At 41.8% G+C, this 18,830-nt stretch overlaps 2 protein-coding genes across 2 annotated transcripts; one reads left to right on the top strand and one right to left on the bottom strand.

The window, feature by feature from the left end:
• Positions 1–261: 261 nt before the first annotated feature.
• gcm2 (glial cells missing transcription factor 2) lies at positions 262–10,662 on the bottom strand. The gene is made up of 8 exons (XM_069177630.1): positions 10,308–10,662; positions 3,440–3,503; positions 3,162–3,350; positions 2,860–2,972; positions 2,602–2,727; positions 2,243–2,499; positions 1,920–2,157; positions 262–1,647 (listed from the first exon to the last, which is right to left on the bottom strand). Exons 1-8 carry the CDS (start codon positions 10,395–10,397, stop codon positions 1,372–1,374), a joined length of 1,353 nt encoding a protein of 450 aa, XP_069033731.1. The 5' UTR covers positions 10,398–10,662; the 3' UTR covers positions 262–1,371.
• A 1,096-nt stretch (positions 10,663–11,758) lies between these two features.
• sycp2l (synaptonemal complex protein 2-like) lies at positions 11,759–18,492 on the top strand. Its single transcript, XM_069177569.1, has 26 exons — positions 11,759–11,773; positions 11,874–12,012; positions 12,800–12,919; positions 13,617–13,730; positions 13,828–13,932; positions 14,193–14,217; positions 14,316–14,395; positions 14,519–14,607; positions 14,856–14,890; positions 14,968–15,110; positions 15,192–15,244; positions 15,330–15,375; positions 15,437–15,529; positions 15,625–15,697; positions 15,819–15,952; positions 16,106–16,226; positions 16,478–16,527; positions 16,611–16,677; positions 16,746–16,822; positions 16,903–16,936; positions 17,013–17,105; positions 17,178–17,362; positions 17,489–17,583; positions 17,797–17,896; positions 17,992–18,050; positions 18,255–18,492. Exons 2-26 carry the CDS (start codon positions 12,010–12,012, stop codon positions 18,307–18,309), a joined length of 2,049 nt encoding a protein of 682 aa, XP_069033670.1. The 5' UTR covers positions 11,759–11,773; positions 11,874–12,009; the 3' UTR covers positions 18,310–18,492.
• Positions 18,493–18,830: the final 338 nt, after the last annotated feature.

Below are 18,830 nucleotides of genomic sequence, written 5' to 3'. Positions count from 1 at the left end.
CATGGCAACACAGTTCAAGTGGTTTGTGTTCTCTGGGTTTCAAAGATGCAGCAACAGACAGGAAACTGAAACAAAGTGACAAAGAGGGAAGAAGAAGAGCACACAGACTAAATACAGCAGGGAGGGAAGGACACTGAGGGACAGGTGAAACTAATCAGGGGGCGGGGCCAACAGTCATACAAAGGACAGAAAGTGAAACAAAGACAGACACACAAGAGGTGAGTCAAAGTATATTTTTAAATTGAATAACTCTGAAGTCGCTTCAGTTTTAAAGGGCAGTTCCAGCAGTTTATTTCAGGATAAAATGAAACAGTTTAAAGTGAGACAGCAGTTAAAACACGTCAACGTTGTTTCCTCTCAGAAGTCTTCAGCTGCTGCTGGTTGTTTCCCTCAGGTCCACACATCAGGACGCTGACCTCTAGGGACCTTAGTGACCTCTAGGGACCTCTAGTGACCTCTGGTGGCCTCTAATGGGCTCTAGGTGCCTCTAGTGACCTCTAGTGACCTCTGGTGACCTCTAGTGACCTGTAATGGCCTCTAATAGCCTCTAGTGGCCTCTAGTGGCCTAGTGACTGCTAGTGACCTCTAATGGCCTCTAGTGGCCTTTATTCTCCTCCAGTGACCTTTAGTGGCCTCTAGTGACCTGTAGTCACCTCTGGTGACCTCTAGTGACCTTTAGTCACCTCTAGTGACCTCAGGAGGATCTAAACACAGGATGAGTTGTTCAAGGTCTGTCTGAAAACTAAAGTCAACGTGTATCATATGTAAGTTAACTTACGTAACTCAACGCAGACGTCACCACAAGCTTTTCTAAAGCTAAACAAATGGCACCCATCTCGTCAAATATAAAACAACAACTGATTTAGACCTGGTTTTAAAATGAAGACCCGGTTCTCCCTGACGTCTGAACCCAGCGCGTCCACACAAGATCACACTTTGTTGGTGTTCAGAGAAGCTTTCAACCTGACTCATGTTCTTCTTCAGCAGACACTGCTGAGTGTGGAGCTGTGGAACAAGTTGTAACAGGGATTTTGATTTGAAATGGGAGCTTTTATTTTGAAACAGATACAGGAGAGAGAGCCTCAGTGTTCACGAAAGATCCGACAAAGAAAACAAAATAAATAAGATGATCAACAGATGTGTCCTGCGTTCTCTGATGAGGACCATGAGATGTGGCTAAAAGTTCCGGGGAACCACTGACAGTAGTTCAGACTTCAGACTTCCTGTCCTCCAAGTTGGACATGAGAAAGTCCATCCCTCAGAGACATCTGACAGACTGAAGTTCTGGTTCTGATGTTCCTCGGCGGACCGACGGTATCTCCTTCAGCAGCAGCAGAACTTGCATTAACAGCAGTAGTCATGGTAACGGCGTCAGTAGTCGTCATAGCGGTACGTATTGGGGTAGGCGTAGCGGTAGTCGTAGCTGTCGGCCCGCTCAGTTTTGGTCTGCAAAGGTTCAGGCTGGAACGACAGAGACTTGATGACTCCACCCGACTCCTCCGTCAGCTTCACCTCCGTGGAGTACGAGGAGGAGGAGGCATCCTCCAGCATGGAAGAGCAGCTGGGGAGGCCAGGAGGTTTGGGGGGAGCACAGGGGGTGTAGGACGGGAGTCCGGCCGGAGGCTTCGGACACGGCTGGTAGGAGACCTGAGAAGCACAGGAACAATACCAGTTTAAGCCCCGCCCCCTATTTACTGTTGCTACACAGATCAGGTTTTTTTATTTCAGCTGCACATGTTAAGTTTACAGTGAAAACAGAAGCACATTTACTATTAACACCAACACCTGCTGGTCTCACGTCTGACCATGTCTCTGGAACCTGAAAGAGGTGACGCACCTCACTTCAGGGGACCCTAAAGGAAGCGACACGCCTCAGGGGACAAAGACAGGAAATGCCGTTATTGATGAAGGCAGCTCACCTTGGTTGTCGTAGTGATGATGGTCTGCAGGGCTGCAGGGGACCCCGGCGTGTTGCTGGGGTAACGGCAGGGATACTCGGCACTGTAGTAATGGTGGTTGTCACTGTAGGGGGCGGAGCTTTTCAGTAGCTCCTTCCAGCCTGGAGGAGGCTTCGTCTGGGGATCAAAGGAGGAGGAGGAGCCAAGAGGAGCTGCCGAAGAAGACGAGGATGAGGAGCAACCCAGGACCGGCGCGACCCTGCACACAAGGAAGGATCTGGTTTAAACCTGTTTACACTGCCAGATTAAGGTTTGGTGTGTCTGAAGGTTAGGGTTAAGGTTACCTGGGGTCGCAGAGTTCGGAGGTCACAGGATATGAAGGTGAGGTCAGATATCCTTGGAAGTCGTAACTGGGCCGGCCCATGTAAAGCCTGGGATTGGCTGGTTTCTGGAGTGTAGGTGGGGCCTCTCCCAGTGCATTGTGGGGGTTGTAGTAGGGCTCTGGGCTTTGGAATGCTGGGTAATGCTGTGGGAAGTTGGGCTCGATGAAGGAGATTCTGTCTGCTGGTTCAACACACGAGAGGAGGGCGGGGCCTAAAGCCTGAAACGGTAAACCACAAATTAACAATAAACAAACCACAAACAACACAGACACTAAATAACAGCTGTTGTGGTTTGTTGTTTGTTGTTTGTTGGTGTCCACCTGGGTTTCGATGAGTCGTCTCTTGGGTGTGAACGGAGGCGAGCTGACTCGTCGCTTTACCGAACTTCTTCTGGCTTCAGTCTCAGATTTGGACTCTGGTCTGGGATGGTCGTGGACCCCTTTAGCCTGGACGACAACAACAACAACAATAAATGTAAGAACCACAAAACCAAGATCAACAAGAAACAACAGCTGGAGGGTGTAGGTGAAGGTGGAGGGTGGAGGTGGAGGTGGAGGTTGGAGGTGAAGGTGGAGGACCTGGAAGAAGATGGCCTTCCCGTCGACCCTCCAGAAGTTGGTGACTGGATACCCGCTGTGGCCGCGACACGGCAGCAGCTCCAGAGCAGCGCTGCAGCTCGGACACAGTTTCTCTGAAACACACACAGACCGCTCGGGTCAACGTGGACTCCTGAGGACACCTGAGGACACTTGAGGACACCTGAGGATGCCTGAGGACACCTGAGGACGCCTGAGGACGCCTGAGGACTCCTGAGGACACCTGAGGACACCTGAGGACTACTGAGGACACCTGAACGGGTTCTGGTCCGGATCTTTCTTACTCTGTTGTTTCTGCCGGGCCTTGTCACAGATTGCGGGGCGGAGCTGCAGTCTGGATCCGTCGGGCAGCGTGCAGCCGCGAGAGCAGACCACCACCCCGAGACACGACTTCTTCAGGATCTGACAGTTGTGGTTGTTGGTGTTCCTCATCGCCCAGCCGGACAGGTGGCGCTGAGCGTTCTTATCCTCACCTGGACCGGACAGCGGAACACACGGGTCACATGACGGAATACACGGGTCACATGACGTCCTGTTGTTTAAACAACAAACTGGTTCTCACCGCTGTAGATGTACCGAACATAACCGTCAGTCCACTCCTGGAACGGGTCGAACTGCTTGGTGTCCTGCAGACAGACAGACAGACAGACAGGTTACAGACAGGTGAACAGTTAGTTAATCTCCTGATTGGCTGGAGGTCACATGACAGGAGGGAGAGATCAATAAACTGATCGGGATTCAATTCGATCGGTGTGTCTGGTGTCATTAAAAAGGTTCTATCGGGTTCCATAGTCTAATTTTGTTATAGTTTTGTTTGTTGCATTATTCGATTGATGAAGTAAACAAACATGAAGATGTAAATAACAAACAGATTTCAGGTGTTTGTTTACAAACAGTCTCTTATGAATCGTCTATTTCTCAGGAAGATTTTCTACTTTGTCAACACAAAACTCTGTTTCTGATATTTTAATCGCATCAGTTAATAATCAGGATTATTGATGAACCAGAACCACAAAGAGAACAAGGACCAGAACTAGACCGAGAACCAGAACCACACAGAGAACAAGAACCAGAACCAGACTGAGAACCAGAACCACACCAAGAACAAGAACCAGAACCAGTCTGAAAACCAGAACCACACAGAGAACAAGAACCAGAACCAGACTGAGAAGCAGAACCACACAGAGAACAAGAACCAGAACCAGACTGAGAACCAGAACCACACCGAGAACCAGAACCAGAACTAGTCCGAGAACCAGAACCGGAACCCGAACCAGACAGAGAATAAACAGGCTTAGTAACTCGGTACAGACAAGTGATGTCACGGAGCTCTCTGGCTGCTGGAGGTCTGAGGCCCGATCAGAGATATTGATCAGTGGGACTCTGAGTCACATGACTCACTCTCAGTTTGCTGTTTCGGTTTTACGGAAAACAAAAATATAAAAACCAGTTTTTTCTGTTTGAGCATCAACAGAGTGAAGAGTCGAGTCAGCAGTACAGTCTCCACACAACATCGCACAATAATCCACAAACTACACACTACACATCTATACAAATCTATACACATCTACACACATCTACACACATCTATACACATCTACACACATCTACACACATCTACACACATCTATACACATCTATACACATCTACACACATCTACACACATCTATACACATCTACACACATCGACACACATCTATACACATCTACACACATCTACACACATCTACACACACATCCACACACACACACACACATCTACACACACACATCTACACACATCCACACACACAGATCTACACACATTTACACACATCTATACACATCTATACACATGTACACACATGTACACACATCTACACACATCTACACACACACACACACACACATCTACACACATTTACACACATCTACACACACACATCTACACACATTTACACACATTTACACACATCTATACATATCTATACACATTTACACGCATCTACACACATCTACACATACACATCTACACACATTTACACACATCTACACACACACATCAACACACATTTACACGCATCTACACACATCTACACACATTTACACACATCTACACACACACACATCTACACACACATATCTACACACATCTACACACATCTACACACACACATCTACACACATCTACACACATTTACACACATCTATACATATCTATACACATTTACACACATCTACACACATCTACACACACATTTACACACATCTACACACACACATCTACACACATTTACACACATCTACACACATCTACACACACATCAACACACATTTACACACATCTATACACATCTACACACATCTATACACATCTACACACATTTACACACATCTATACACATCTACACACATCTACACATCTACACACATCTACACACACATCCACACACACAGATCTACACACATTTACACACATCTATACACATTTACACACATCTACACACATCTACACACACACATCTACACACATTTACACATATCTACACACATCTACACACACATCTACACACATTTACACACATCTACACACATCTATACACATCTACACACATCTATACACATCTATACACATCTACACACATTTACACACATCTATACACATCTACACACATTTTACACATCTACACACATCTATACACATCTACACACATCTATACACATCTACACACATCTACACATCTACACACACACATCAACACACATTTACACACATCTACACACATCTACACACATTTACACACATCTACACACACACACACATCTACACACACATATCTACACACATTTACACACATCTACACACATCTACACACACACATCTACACACACACACACACACACATCTACACACATCTACACACATTTACACACATCTATACATATCTATACACATTTACACACATCTACACACATCTACACACACATCTACACACATCTACACACACACATCTACACACATTTACACACATCTACACACATTTACACACATTTACACACATCTACACACATCTACACACACATCAACACACATTTACACACATCTATACACATCTACACACATCTATACACATCTACACACATCTACACACATCTATACACATCTACACACATCTATACACATCTATACACATCTACACACATTTACACACATCTATACACATCTACACACATTTTACACATCTACACACATCTATACACATCTATACACATCTATACACATCTACACACATCTACACACATCTACACACATCTACACACACATCCACACACACAGATCTACACACATTTACACACATCTATACACATTTACACACATCTACACACATCTACACACACACATCTACACACATTTACACACATCTACACACATCTATACACATCTACACACATCTATACACATCTACACACATTTACACACATCTACACACATCTACACACATCTACACACATTTACACACATCTACACACATCTACACACATCTATACACATCTACACACATCTATACACATCTATACACATCTACACACATTTACACACATCTATACACATCTACACACATTTTACACATCTACACACATCTATACACATCTACACACATCTACACACATCTACACATCTACACACACACACACATCAACACACATTTACACACATCTACACACATCTACACACATTTACACACATCTACACACACACACACATCTACACACACATATCTACACACATTTACACACATCTACACACATCTACACACACACATCTACACACACACACACACACATCTACACACATCTACACACATTTACACACATCTATACATATCTATACACATTTACACACATCTACACACATCTACACACACATCTACACACATCTACACACACACATCTACACACATTTACACATATCTACACACATCAGCACACACACATCAACACACATTTACACACATCTACACACATCTACACATACACATCTACACACACGCATCTACACACATTTACACACATCTATACATATCTATACACATTTACACACATCTACACACACATCTACACACATCTACACACACACATCTACACACATTTACACACATCTACACACACACATCAACACACATTTACACATATCTACACACATCAGCACACACACATCAACACACATTTACACACATCTACACACATCTACACATACACATCTACACACACGCATCTACACACATTTACACACATCTATACATATCTATACACATTTACACACATCTACACACACATCTACACACATCTACACACACACATCTACACACATTTACACACATCTACACACACACATCAACACACATTTACACACATCTACACACACACATCAACACACATTTACACACATCTACACACATCTACACACACACATCAACACATTTACACACATCTGCACACATCTACACACACACATCAACACACATTTACACACATCTACACACACACATCTACACACATTTACACGCATCTACACACATCTACACACAAAAAATAACCTTAAAATAAGCAGAAATCTGATCCTGATCGTCGTATTAGAATGTGTAGATGTTGTGTGTAGATGTTGTGTGATAACCCAGGTTGTTGTATTAAAACATGTCAGAGTGAATCTTTATTATAATCGTTTTTATTTTATTTATTTTTAAGGGTTTATAATGATGTACCTTATTTTTAAGGGATTATAATAACGTACTTTATTTTTAAGGGATTATAATAACGTACTTTATTTTTAAGGGATTATAGTAACGTACTTTTTTTTTAAGGGATTATAATAACGTACTTTATTTTTAAGGGATTATAGTAACGTACTTTATTTTTAAGGGATTATAGTAACGTACTTTTTTTTTAAGGGATTATAATAACGTACTTTATTTTTAAGGGATTATAGTAACGTACTTTATTTTTAAGGGATTATAATAACATATCTTATTTTTAAGGGATTATAATAACGTAATTTATTTTTAAGGGATTATAATAATGTACTTTATTTTTAAGGGTTTATAATAACGGACTTTATTTTTAAGGCATTATAATAACGTACTTTATTTCTAAGGGATTATAATAACGTACCTTATTTTTAAGGCATTATAATAACGTACTTTATTTTTAAGGGATTATAATAACGTACCTTATTTTTAAGGCATTATAATAACGTACCTTATTTTTAAGGGTTTATAATAACGTACTTTATTTTTAAGGGATTATAATAACGTACTTTATTTCTAAGGGATTATAATAACGTACCTTATTTTTAAGGCATTATAATAACGTACCTTATTTTTAAGGGATTATAGTAATGTAACTTAAATCTGAGGTTTAGTTTTGTGTGAAAACCATGAAATCTTCAGGAAAACGATGTCAGAAACAGAAAATAATTAGAGGAAATAAAGCAACTCTGAACACAAACTCTGCCTCTGAAAATCTTTTAATCAAACTGATTAACATTTAATATAAAAAAAATAATTAGACTGAAATACAGGTTTGATCTAAAATTCTGACTATCAGACAACAGAATCTTAATGTGGAGAAAAACATTTGAATAAAATTCAGAAATGTTGCGATTTTCTTAAATGGAACAAAATCTTCATTGAGTCTGGTTGGTAGAAGTTTCAGAGTTTATAAACACAATTGTCTGTTTCTGGCTGAACATCTTTGATTGGACTGTTGTTTTTTTTTTTACATGAATGAGATTTATCTAAAATCTGTATGTGGACTCAGAATCAGAGATTTACAGGAAACACGGCACTCCACTTCAGTCATCAGATTTAATCATTGTCTGTGCACAGTTTGGTTGGCGACTTGAATTTGTGATTTTTTTTTTTTTTTTTTTTTTTTTTTTAGGTGGAGTTCTGCAGCTGGAGTTTGGACTCACAACTAAAAGATTGTTGGAGCAGAATTTTAGAAACATCACATAAATATTTACTGGAAATATAATTTCTCTTAAATCGTCTAAAAGTTGTACAGACTTTGGTTGGAGGTAATAATTTCTCAGGTGGACATAAATGAAATGAGGTTCATAAAAACATATTAAACATTAAATATATGACAACTGAAAATATTGATAACTGATCAATAATCTGATTCAACAGTGAAGAAACTACAAAGACGTTCAGACCTGATTGATGATGGCTTTCAGCCTGCAGCCAAACTGTACATTTTTCAGAGGATTTAAAACTTCTGTTCCTCTTTTATCTTCATATCAATACAGCTTGAATCAGTTTGATTATTGATCAGTGATCAATATTGTGTGTGGCAGAGACGATCATTAAAATTATTTCCTCACCATCTGTCGTTGTAAAATACAACGACAGAGTTAAAGAAAACGTCAGCTGAGAATCAACAGACCAAACTCCATTCAAACTCTTTCTAATTTAAGATTAATTTAAATCATAAAACATTTGAGTTTAATATTTTTTATTAATTTATGTTTAATTATATTTTCAATATATTTATCTCTCTACACTGTCAGCTATATAATTTAATTTAATTCAATTAAAATGGTTTGTTTTTATTTTGTTTTCTTTTTTATAGATGTTGAATTCTGAATCTGTTCAGTCCGCAGGTAAACAGTGGCTGAAACCTCCCACCAGACTCTGTACAATTTTTTTGAGGATTTAAGAACATTTTTTTTTAAAAACACAGCATTTTATTATTTAAGTAATTATTTTTATTATCTCTGTTTCTGTTGTTAAGCACTTTATCAAGATTTACAGCCTCTAACCAAACTCTATAGAATTTTTAGAAGATTTAAGAAATCTATAAAGCCTTTTTAGAATATTACTTATTTGTATTTAACAGTAATATTTTATCCTCACATGTGGTCTGTTTGCATCATCCTGTTCTGTCACAGGTTCCTGTTCTTAAATTAAATTAATATATTTCTCATTTATTTTCATTCCATTTTTATATATTTGTAAGTAAACTTTTTTAAAAATCTTCTCATTAATCAGCGAACAAAATCAACGAGTTTCAGACACTTTCAGAAAATCAATCTGAAACGGATTTTAAATGTGTTCTGCTCTGCAACCAAACTCCGTGCAGTTTTTAGAGAATTTTAACTTCTTCATTTATTTTTTCTGTATTTCACGTGTTTTTGCTGTAAATGTTTTCTGGTCCAATAAAATGTGACAGTTCATGTATAATTATTGATAAACCTGATCAATAAAATGATTCTGAAAAAATATTTAAAGTAAAAACAGACCTCAGGTCAATTTCTGTTTAACGATTTAAGGAACCAATCAGCGGCGCCGTTCTGCTTCTTTTTTATTTTCAATTAAAAGAAGAGAAATAAACCGGAAGGGAACCCGGGCCTCTGTCATCGATCAGTTATTGATCAGTTATCGGCTGATACCTGCGGCAGTTTGGGGTCGTTGATGTCCCACGTGAACTTCATCCCGACCGAACACACACAGTCCGCCTCGCGCTCCTCCGCCCGAGACATTCTCCTGGTCCTGGTCCTGACCCTAACCCTGGTCCTGGTCCTGAGACAGTTCCTGGTCCTGAGACAGTTCCTGGTCCTGGTCCTGACCCTGGTCCTGAGACTGGTCCTGGTCTTGCTTTCAGTCCCTCTGGTTCTGATCCAGATCTCGGTTCAGACAAAAGAAACCAGATCTAAAACTGAATCAAAGTTTTAATCCGGAACTTTGTGAAACCGGAAGTGATGAGTTTAAAGTTTTTACTAAATGAAACATTTCAATCAACTGCGTGGCTCCTCTAGACAGAGAGCGCGTGCAGCTCCGCGAGAAGTCAGGTAGAAGTGAGAAAACAGGTGAGACAGTCAGGAGCCTCTAGGGTGGGGTGGGAGTGTGGGGGGTGGGGGGGGTGAACAAATACAAAATAAAAACAGGAAGTAAACAGTAACTAATAAGTCTGGTAATTAATAACTTCTGAATCAAATGGGATTGAAATCCTCAGAAAACAACAGTTTGGTTGGTGAGTTTTATTCATTTCATACACAGCAATACTTCTGCTGATTCACAGAACACACACACACACACACACACACACACACACACACACACACACACACACACACTCTCTCTCTCTCTCTCAGGTGTGTGTTATGAAAACACTTGAGTGTTTCTCCCAAAACAAACAAACATATTAGTCATCAATTAGAGGACGACCTGTCGACTTGCTCACCTGTCTTTGTGTCTCTGTCTGTCTCTCTGCCTGTCTGTCTGTCTGTCTGATGTAAACATGTTCAATGAGCGTATCTGAAAACAGAATATTGATAACTGATCGATCATCAAACTTCAGACTTGTCGTTCAGAACTCCACCTGAGAAACAACCGATTTTAGCCTCCAACCAAACTCTAGAATTTTTAATGAATTTAAGAGAATCACATCTCCTGCGTTTTAAATGTTCAGTTTCTGTTTCTGTAAATGTCGTTTTATGTTTGTGCTGTTTTTTTTTAAAGATAATTGTTTATATCATTTCTGACATTTATTATGATGAACCCTAAATAATCTCTCGGTATTTAAACAGACTGTTTTACTTGCTGAATGATACTCAACGCTGATTGGCTGCTGCCTTCGTTACAATCAGAGTGAAACATTTAACCTTCATGAATGTGATCATGTTGCCATGGAGACGAAACATTTCCTGACTTTAAATGAGAATTGTGTTGGTGGATGTCAGATGTGTGTTTGTCTCCTGTAGGTCAGTGACCTTTAACCCCTCCCTCTGCAGCTCTCCCAGGTGAACCTGTGAGGAGACGCCCACCTCAGGAGGTCAGACACGTGACATTTTACACTGAATATAAAACCTGAGTGTTTCAGATGTGATTCTCTCCTCAGAGAAGAAGCCTTAAAAAGGTCAGAGATTTGAACAGATTCTGGTTGGTGGAAAGCAGCTCTTCTTGTTGATAACTGTATTGATCCCTGATCAGTTGGATGTTCCCTCTGACACCAACAGCTTCGTGATTATTCTATATTATAAATGGATCTGATATTCCTCCGCTGGGCAGGACTACTTTCTCTCGACTCATCAGTTAATCAGCAGCAGCTGCGCTCGCTCCCGACACGCGGACGGCTGAGAAGAACAAGACACGATGGTAAATCAGCTGTTTCATGAAGCTCTGTTTGTTCTAATCAGACGAATGTTCACAGATCGATTAACTGGTCGATTGATTCTGAGTGTGATTTAAAATCAGCTGTTAACTTTAGTTTTTTTTAAGTAGAAAAACGTCCGGTTCCCTCCTGAGTTTATTTCTCAGAAAATGAAAGATGTTTTAATGACGTCAGTCTGAATCCTGATCAATAATCTGCATTGATCAATAATATAAACCTGAACCGGTAAAGAATGAAACGTGATGATGCTTCTGTAGCTGTTTCTGTTATTTTGTCCACCCTGTCTGTCACAAAGTGCAGCCCACAGCGCCCCCTGCTGTCTGTCTGCAGGAAGGTAGGTAGGGTAGGTATATACTTTATTAATCCCCGAGGGGAAATTTTTTAAGGAAGTGACCCACCAAAGTAAAATCCCTAAAATGTGCAGTTAAATTTTTAAGGAAATGTTTTTGTGTTGTTGTTGTGTTGCTGTTTGTTGAACTAGATCAAACATCTGTTGAAAACACCTGGCTTCTCTTAAACAAACTAAGCCTTAAATCACTCCAAAACTACATGAAGTCTGGTGCACACAGATTTAATGGAAGACATTTTGTTTAAGATGATTTTATTTTGAAGTCAGGTTCACAATCAATAAAGTCATAACATTTTCAAAGTAAAACATGCATTTAAATGTCAATTTATTGTTACAGTTCTTTAATTGTGAAAATATAAACATGCGTGTCTGCGTGTGTACAGTATGACCTCCACAAACACACTGAACTTCCTGTTTGTCAGTTTGAGGTGCAGGTGGACGACTGTCTGCTGCGCGGAGACTCGTCTCAGCTGGTGTCTCTGCTTCACGCCGAAGGACTGACTCACGGCACCCTCACCAGGCTGGACCAGCTGGTAGTCAAGGTAACAGGGCGGGCTGCCCCCACAGCAACATGTTTACTGGTTTGTTTGTTTGTTTGTTTGTTGTTTCAGGACCTGTGTGGATCAGGGTTGTTTATTGTTTTTGTTTGTTGTTTCAGGACCTATGTGGATCAGGGTTGTTTATTGTTTGTTATTTCAGGACCTGTATGGATCAGGGTTGTTTATTGTTTGTTTGTTGTTTCAGGACCTGTGTGGATCAGGGTTGTTTATTGTTTGTTTGTTGTTTCAGGACCTGTGTGGATCAGGGTTGTTTATTGTTTGTTTGTTGTTTCAGGACCTGTGTGGATCAGGGTTGTTTATTGTTTGTTTGTTGTTTCAGGACCTGTGTGGATCAGGGTTGTTTATTGTTTGTTTGTTGTTTCAGGACCTGTGTGGATCAGGGTTGTTTATTGTTTGTTTGTTGTTTCAGGACCTGTGTGGATCAGGGTTGTTTATTGTTTGTTTGTTGTTTCAGGACCTGTGTGGATCAGGGTTGTTTATTGTTTGTTTGTTGTTTCAGGACCTGTGTGGATCAGGGTTGTTTATTGTTTGTTTGTTGTTTCAGGACCTGTGTGGATCAGGGTTGTTTATTGTTTGTTTGTTGTTTCAGGACCTGTGTGGATCAGGGTTGTTTATTGTTTGTTTGTTGTTTCAGGACCTGTGTGGATCAGGGTTGTTTATTGTTTGTTTGTTGTTTCAGGACCTGTGTGGATCAGGGTTCAGCAGAGTCCTGCTTGTGTTGAAGTCTTTGGGGATTCTGTCAGAGAACCGAGATGATCTGCAGACGCTCATCAGTCACGGACTGACTGCTAAAGTAATTAATAATTTAATTGATCAGGACTCCGATCAGGTGTTCATCCTCCATTAAACTATTTAGACATAACAATAAATACATTTTGTTTGTTGTTTAGGTGTTGGAGTGGTTTGAAGCGGTCCGTGACCTGCTTACCTCCAACCTCCAGAGAAGCTCCGCCCCCCTGTTTAACCTCACTGAAGAGTTCTTTGACTTCCTACTGGTGAGCAGCATTCTGGGAAATGAAGTGTGCAGTTGTTTAAGCTCCTCCTTCACCTTGTCTTCAGACTTCTTCAATTGTCCTGATTGGCTGAAACTGTGTGAGCACACTTGTACAGAAAACATGTGACCTGAATGATCATCAGCATAATCAACCAAAAGTCACCTGTCTGTCTGTCTGTAACCTGTCTGTAACCTGTCTGCCTGTCTGTAACCTGTCTGTAACCTGTCTGTCTGTCTGTAACCTGTCTGTCTGTCTTCCAGCTGCTGGGTCAAGCTTCTCTTCCAGGTTTGTTTCTTTCTTCAGTAACATGTTTTGTTTTTTTACTCTGTCATTTTTAAGCCTCTAAACTCACCTGTCTGTCTCTCTACCTGTCTGTGTCTCAGTCAGTCAGCTGTCTGTGGGTCTTCTTCAGTTGTCTCGGTTCACTCTGGAAACCGAAATCTACTTCCGACTGAGGCTGGAGGTAACCATGGCAACAAACAACATCTTTTGGTTGTGTTGTTTTGATTTTCATCTGCCGGTCTCTGCCGGTCTCTGGTCTGTCCTGGGGTCCAGTTGGAGTCTCAGGTCTTTTGTCTTGTTTCAGGCCATCAGAACCTTCAACAGCATCCTGGAGTCTTTGAACCGAGAACAGAGGAGGCTGATCCAGAACAACCAGAACCAGATCCACAACCTGTACTGAACACGGATACCTACCTGTCTGTCTGTTTACCTGTTTGTTTGTCTGTCTGTCTGTTTACATGTTTGTCTGTTTACCTGTCTGTCTGTCTGTTTACATGTTTGTCTGTTTACCTGTTTGTTTGTCTGTCTGTTTACCTGTCTGACCGTTTACCTGTCTGTCTGTTTGTCTGTCTGTTTACCTGTCTGACCGTTTACCTGTCTGTCTGTCTACCTGTCTGACTGTTTGCCTGTCTGTCTGACAGATCTCAGGTGGCAGCAGCAGTCCTGACAGTTGGAGGTGAGTTTGATCCCTCTGAGCAGGTGAATTGATTGATCACCTGATTGGTCACTACATTGATCTACTTCCTGGTTCAGACTATGAGCTGCAGGTCAGCCTATTAGAGGTTCTGTGTCGTCTGACTCCACGCAGAGACCGCGAGCTGAGAGCCAATCAGTGGTTCTCAAGCTGTGACATCAGCAACACCTTCTGTCAAATCAGAGATGCCGACTTCGAGGTGGTGAGTGTCTCACCTGTCTGAACACCTGTGTCTCTCTCTCTCTCTCACCTGTCTGAACACCTGTCTCTGTCTGTCCTCCAGGACTGCAGGCGTTTCCTGAACTGCGTCAACTGTAACCATGGAGACCAGAGGAGGTAAAAACTTTATTTAAACCTGAATAAAAAAAGTTCTGCTGACTCAGATTAACTCGGGTTCTTTGCCCTGCGTTGTGTCTGCCAGGGTCTACACCTTCCCCTGCCTGCGAGCGTTTCTCAGCTCCACTCAGGTAAAACTGAACCTTGTATATTTCAGCCGTGGACTCGCTCTCAGCACGTTTTCTTCTGCAGCTGTTTCGTCCGAAAGACGAGAAGCTGGACGAGTTCTGGATCGATTTCAACGCCGGCTCTGGATCTGTGAGCTTCTTCATCGATGAGCCTCAGGTAGGGTACAGGTACACTTACACTTGGACTTTATTCATCCCATAATGGGGAAATTTAGTAAGTAGGTAGGACACGGGTGTGTTCATGTGTTGCAGGGGTTTCTGTGGGGGTCCATCCACCTGCTGAAGGAGGAAGTGCAGCGTTACAGTCTGCAGGTGAAACACGCAGGTGAGTCTCGGCTGTAAAAATAATCCGATCATTAGCAGAACCAGAGCTAGATGTTCTGGTCTGACTTTGGATCAGTTGTTCAGGTTTCTTCTGTGTGTTTTCCCATGATGCACCGGGGCAGAGACGGTCCTCAGCATCCAGCTGAACAATCCCATCATGCACCACAACAGCAGAGGTCAGACGGTGGAACTGAGCTTCAACTCGCAATACCACCGAGAGCTGGAGGAGGCAGCAGAGAGCGTCTTCATGGTGTCTGTCTGTCTGTCTGTACAGTTGTTCAGTTCAGGGTTAAAACGGCTCCACCTGCTGGTTACTGTTTGTCCTGACTAAACAACCACTTCCTGTTTTTGTTTAATAGGAACTGATCAGTTGGATGATGTCATGTTGATGATGTCACTCTGTTAACAGAAGTTGCAGAGCTCCGCCTGTACAGATGCAGGTGGTACAGTCCAGGCCCCGCCCCCCGCAGACAGACACAGCGGTCAATCGTACCGCCGCAAGAAACCCACGAGCAAGAGTCAGCTGAAGGGTGAGACTCCTCCTCCTCTGATCAATAACCTCTGAGCTGATGATCAATAACAAACATAAAAATAAAGAATCACCAGATCACATCAGGAGTTTGTGAATTAGAGAAAGATGAAACAACAAACAAATAAACAACCTGACGGGTCACATGATCCGTAAATAAACAACAACATCAGTCTGTTTTCATGTCAGTGAGCATGAACACGGAAACATGCATGTAAATCCCAGTGATCATGTGCTGCTGTCTGTCTGTAGTTTTACCGCTGTCATCTCCGAGCAGCGGAGAAGACTCTCCTGTTTCCAAGGTAACGCCACTCTGTAAACAAATAAACAAACGGGTAGTTTGTGTTTAGAAAGTCTGACCTTCAGTTGTTTGTTTATTTTTCAGCCCGCAGCCAGAAGCAGAGCAGAGATGCTGTTTGACCAGATCAGAACTTCAACTCCCATAATGCACTGTGAGTCAACTGTTTACACATCCAGGCTGTAAACAACAGGCTGTAAACGACTTAATTTGAACCGTCAGGTGTTCCTGAGGGGGCGGGGTTACAGATCTCTCAGGAACAGATGAAGGAGTTTGGAGACATCTCCTTTTTAAAACAGGTTCAGTTCCTCTTTTATTCTTCAATACAAACATCATCCGCTGTTTCCTGTTTTTCACCTGTTTTCATTTCTTCCACCAGGAAGTATTCAGGAAGAGAGAAGCTCCAGACTCAGGTAACATCTGGCTGGATGATTCATGAAATGGAAACACTGTCAACGTCTTCAAGATGTTTCATCTACCTGTGTTCAGGCTACCTGTCAGACCAGGCTGAGGGCAAGTCATCTCAGAAGAAGAGGGTGGAGTCTGAACAAGAGTGGGAGGAGTCTACAGCAGCACTCATGGGTACATTTCTATACTTTTAAGTAATTTCAAATAAAAAGTTCATGTGTTTTATGAATTTGCTGCTGCTCACAGAGGTCTTAATGGATGGGGTGGGGTCATCGGCAGAGGAGGGGGGTCTCTTAACCAAGGGGGAGTTGCCATTTGTTAAAAGGGAGGAGCCAGTGTCCAAGCCAGGGGCGGAGACAGAGTCAAGTATGACATCTGACATCACAGCTTCCTTCAAAACCTTCAAAGCAGAGCTGGAGCAGCACTTCACTGTCAGTAAACATTCATTGATTATTATTATTAAATATTATATTATTATTATTATTATTGTGATTACTGGCAGCTGATCAATAAGTTGTATTGTCTGTTCATAGAAATTAATTAAATAATGTTTTCAGGGCTGTTGGAAGAAAGTCGAAGCAGAAGTTCTTCTGTCTCTAAAAGAGTGTCAACAACACGTCTCCTCACTGCTCACAGCTGTCCATCAACACAGGTACCACCCACCTCCACACACCTGTCCATCAACACGGGTACCGCCCACCTCCGCACACCTGTCCATCAACACGGGTACCGCCCACCTCCACACACACCTGTCCATCAACATGGGTACCGCCCACCAGGAAGACATGAGACAGTTTGTGCATCACATATGTTGTCACAGTAATTAACCGTTTGTTTGTTTGTTTGTTTGTTTGTTTGTTTGCAGGTTATTGTTGCTGCAAAGGTTTGAAAACGGCGTCACTGATCAACTGAAACAACTTGAAGAAAACTCTACAAACCTGAATGTCATTAACACACAAATACTGGTACTGACAGATACTACAGTACTACTACAATCTGTACAAATACTCCTGGTCTCTGACCCGGTCCTGGACTGATGGTGTCCCTGTTTGTCTCGTAGAGTTTTTTCCAGTCGGAGATGCGCCGACTCGGCTCTTTTTGCGACGAACACCTGCAGAGGTCAGTTTGATCTGGTTCACACCTGCTAGACTGGTACTGGTTTGAACTCATTTAGTCTCAGAATCTGGATTAAACCTGTTCACACTGATCTACCTTATTGAAACTAGCTGTTAACATCTGGTTTACCTGTTCAGACTGCCATGAACTGGTTTGGATCCGGTTTAGACCTGTTCACACCTTCTGGATCTGCTTTTGTGTCCTCAGGTTGAAGCCTCTGGAAGGTGACGCCGCAGGGGTGGAGCATCTGTCGAGCCAATAAAAGAAGACGAGAAGACCTCGTCCAATCAGGAAGAGACTTTCAGATCAGTGGTCCAATTTGTACAAACAGGAAATACAACCAAAGTCAAAACATAATTTAAGTTTCATCAGACTTCATTCAGTTTTCAGTCGTTTCTGTTTCTGTCATTTTCTGAACTGAATGAATAAAAACAAAGTCACTTCATCCAGTTTGTTGTCGTTTCTGTTGACTGCAGTGTCAGCTGGTTGCCATGGAGGCAGTGTGACATGATGCAGTGACTTCAAAGGCCCATCAGGTGGAGACAAACCATGCGCAGTGGTTCACTGTGCAGTTTTCAGATCAGACTGAACAAACAGCTTTGAAATCTGTGGACCTGTTGTCATGGTAACAGGTCCATAAACCGGAACAAGACCAAGAGGTTTTAGTCGACATGTTTAACGATGAATCGTGACCAGCTCTGTGAACGAGTTTTAGTCACTGAGACGAAAACAACAAATTAAAACTTCTTTAAAAGTGATAGAAAAGATTTTCTACGTGACATG

Source organism: Embiotoca jacksoni, unplaced genomic scaffold (genome assembly GCF_022577435.1).
Source record: "Embiotoca jacksoni isolate LCO1_2020_lvr unplaced genomic scaffold, fEmbJac1.0.p SCAF_75, whole genome shotgun sequence".
Lineage (NCBI taxonomy): Eukaryota > Metazoa > Chordata > Actinopteri > Embiotocidae > Embiotoca > Embiotoca jacksoni.
The sequence above is the reverse complement of the archived record's forward strand: the minus strand, read 5'-3'. Positions and strand labels throughout refer to the sequence as shown.

What these genes read in the sequence shown, in the direction of transcription:
- gcm2 (XM_069177630.1), bottom strand. Translation starts at nt 10,397, where the DNA reads ATGTCTCGGGCGGAGGAGCGCGAGGCGGACTGTGTGTGTTCGGTCGGG. An exon ending in ACGACCCCAAACTGCCGCAG is followed by an intron (nt 3,504 to 10,307) that starts GTATCAGCCGAT and finishes GTCTGTCTGCAG; the next exon opens with GACACCAAGCAGTTCGACCC. An exon ending in GACGACTCATCGAAACCCAG is followed by an intron (nt 2,500 to 2,601) that starts GTGGACACCAAC and finishes TTACCGTTTCAG; the next exon opens with GCTTTAGGCCCCGCCCTCCT.
- sycp2l (XM_069177569.1), top strand. An exon ending in AGAGCGTCTTCATGGTGTCT is followed by an intron (nt 15,953 to 16,105) that starts GTCTGTCTGTCT and finishes CTCTGTTAACAG; the next exon opens with AAGTTGCAGAGCTCCGCCTG. An exon ending in GAGAGAAGCTCCAGACTCAG is followed by an intron (nt 16,937 to 17,012) that starts GTAACATCTGGC and finishes ACCTGTGTTCAG; the next exon opens with GCTACCTGTCAGACCAGGCT.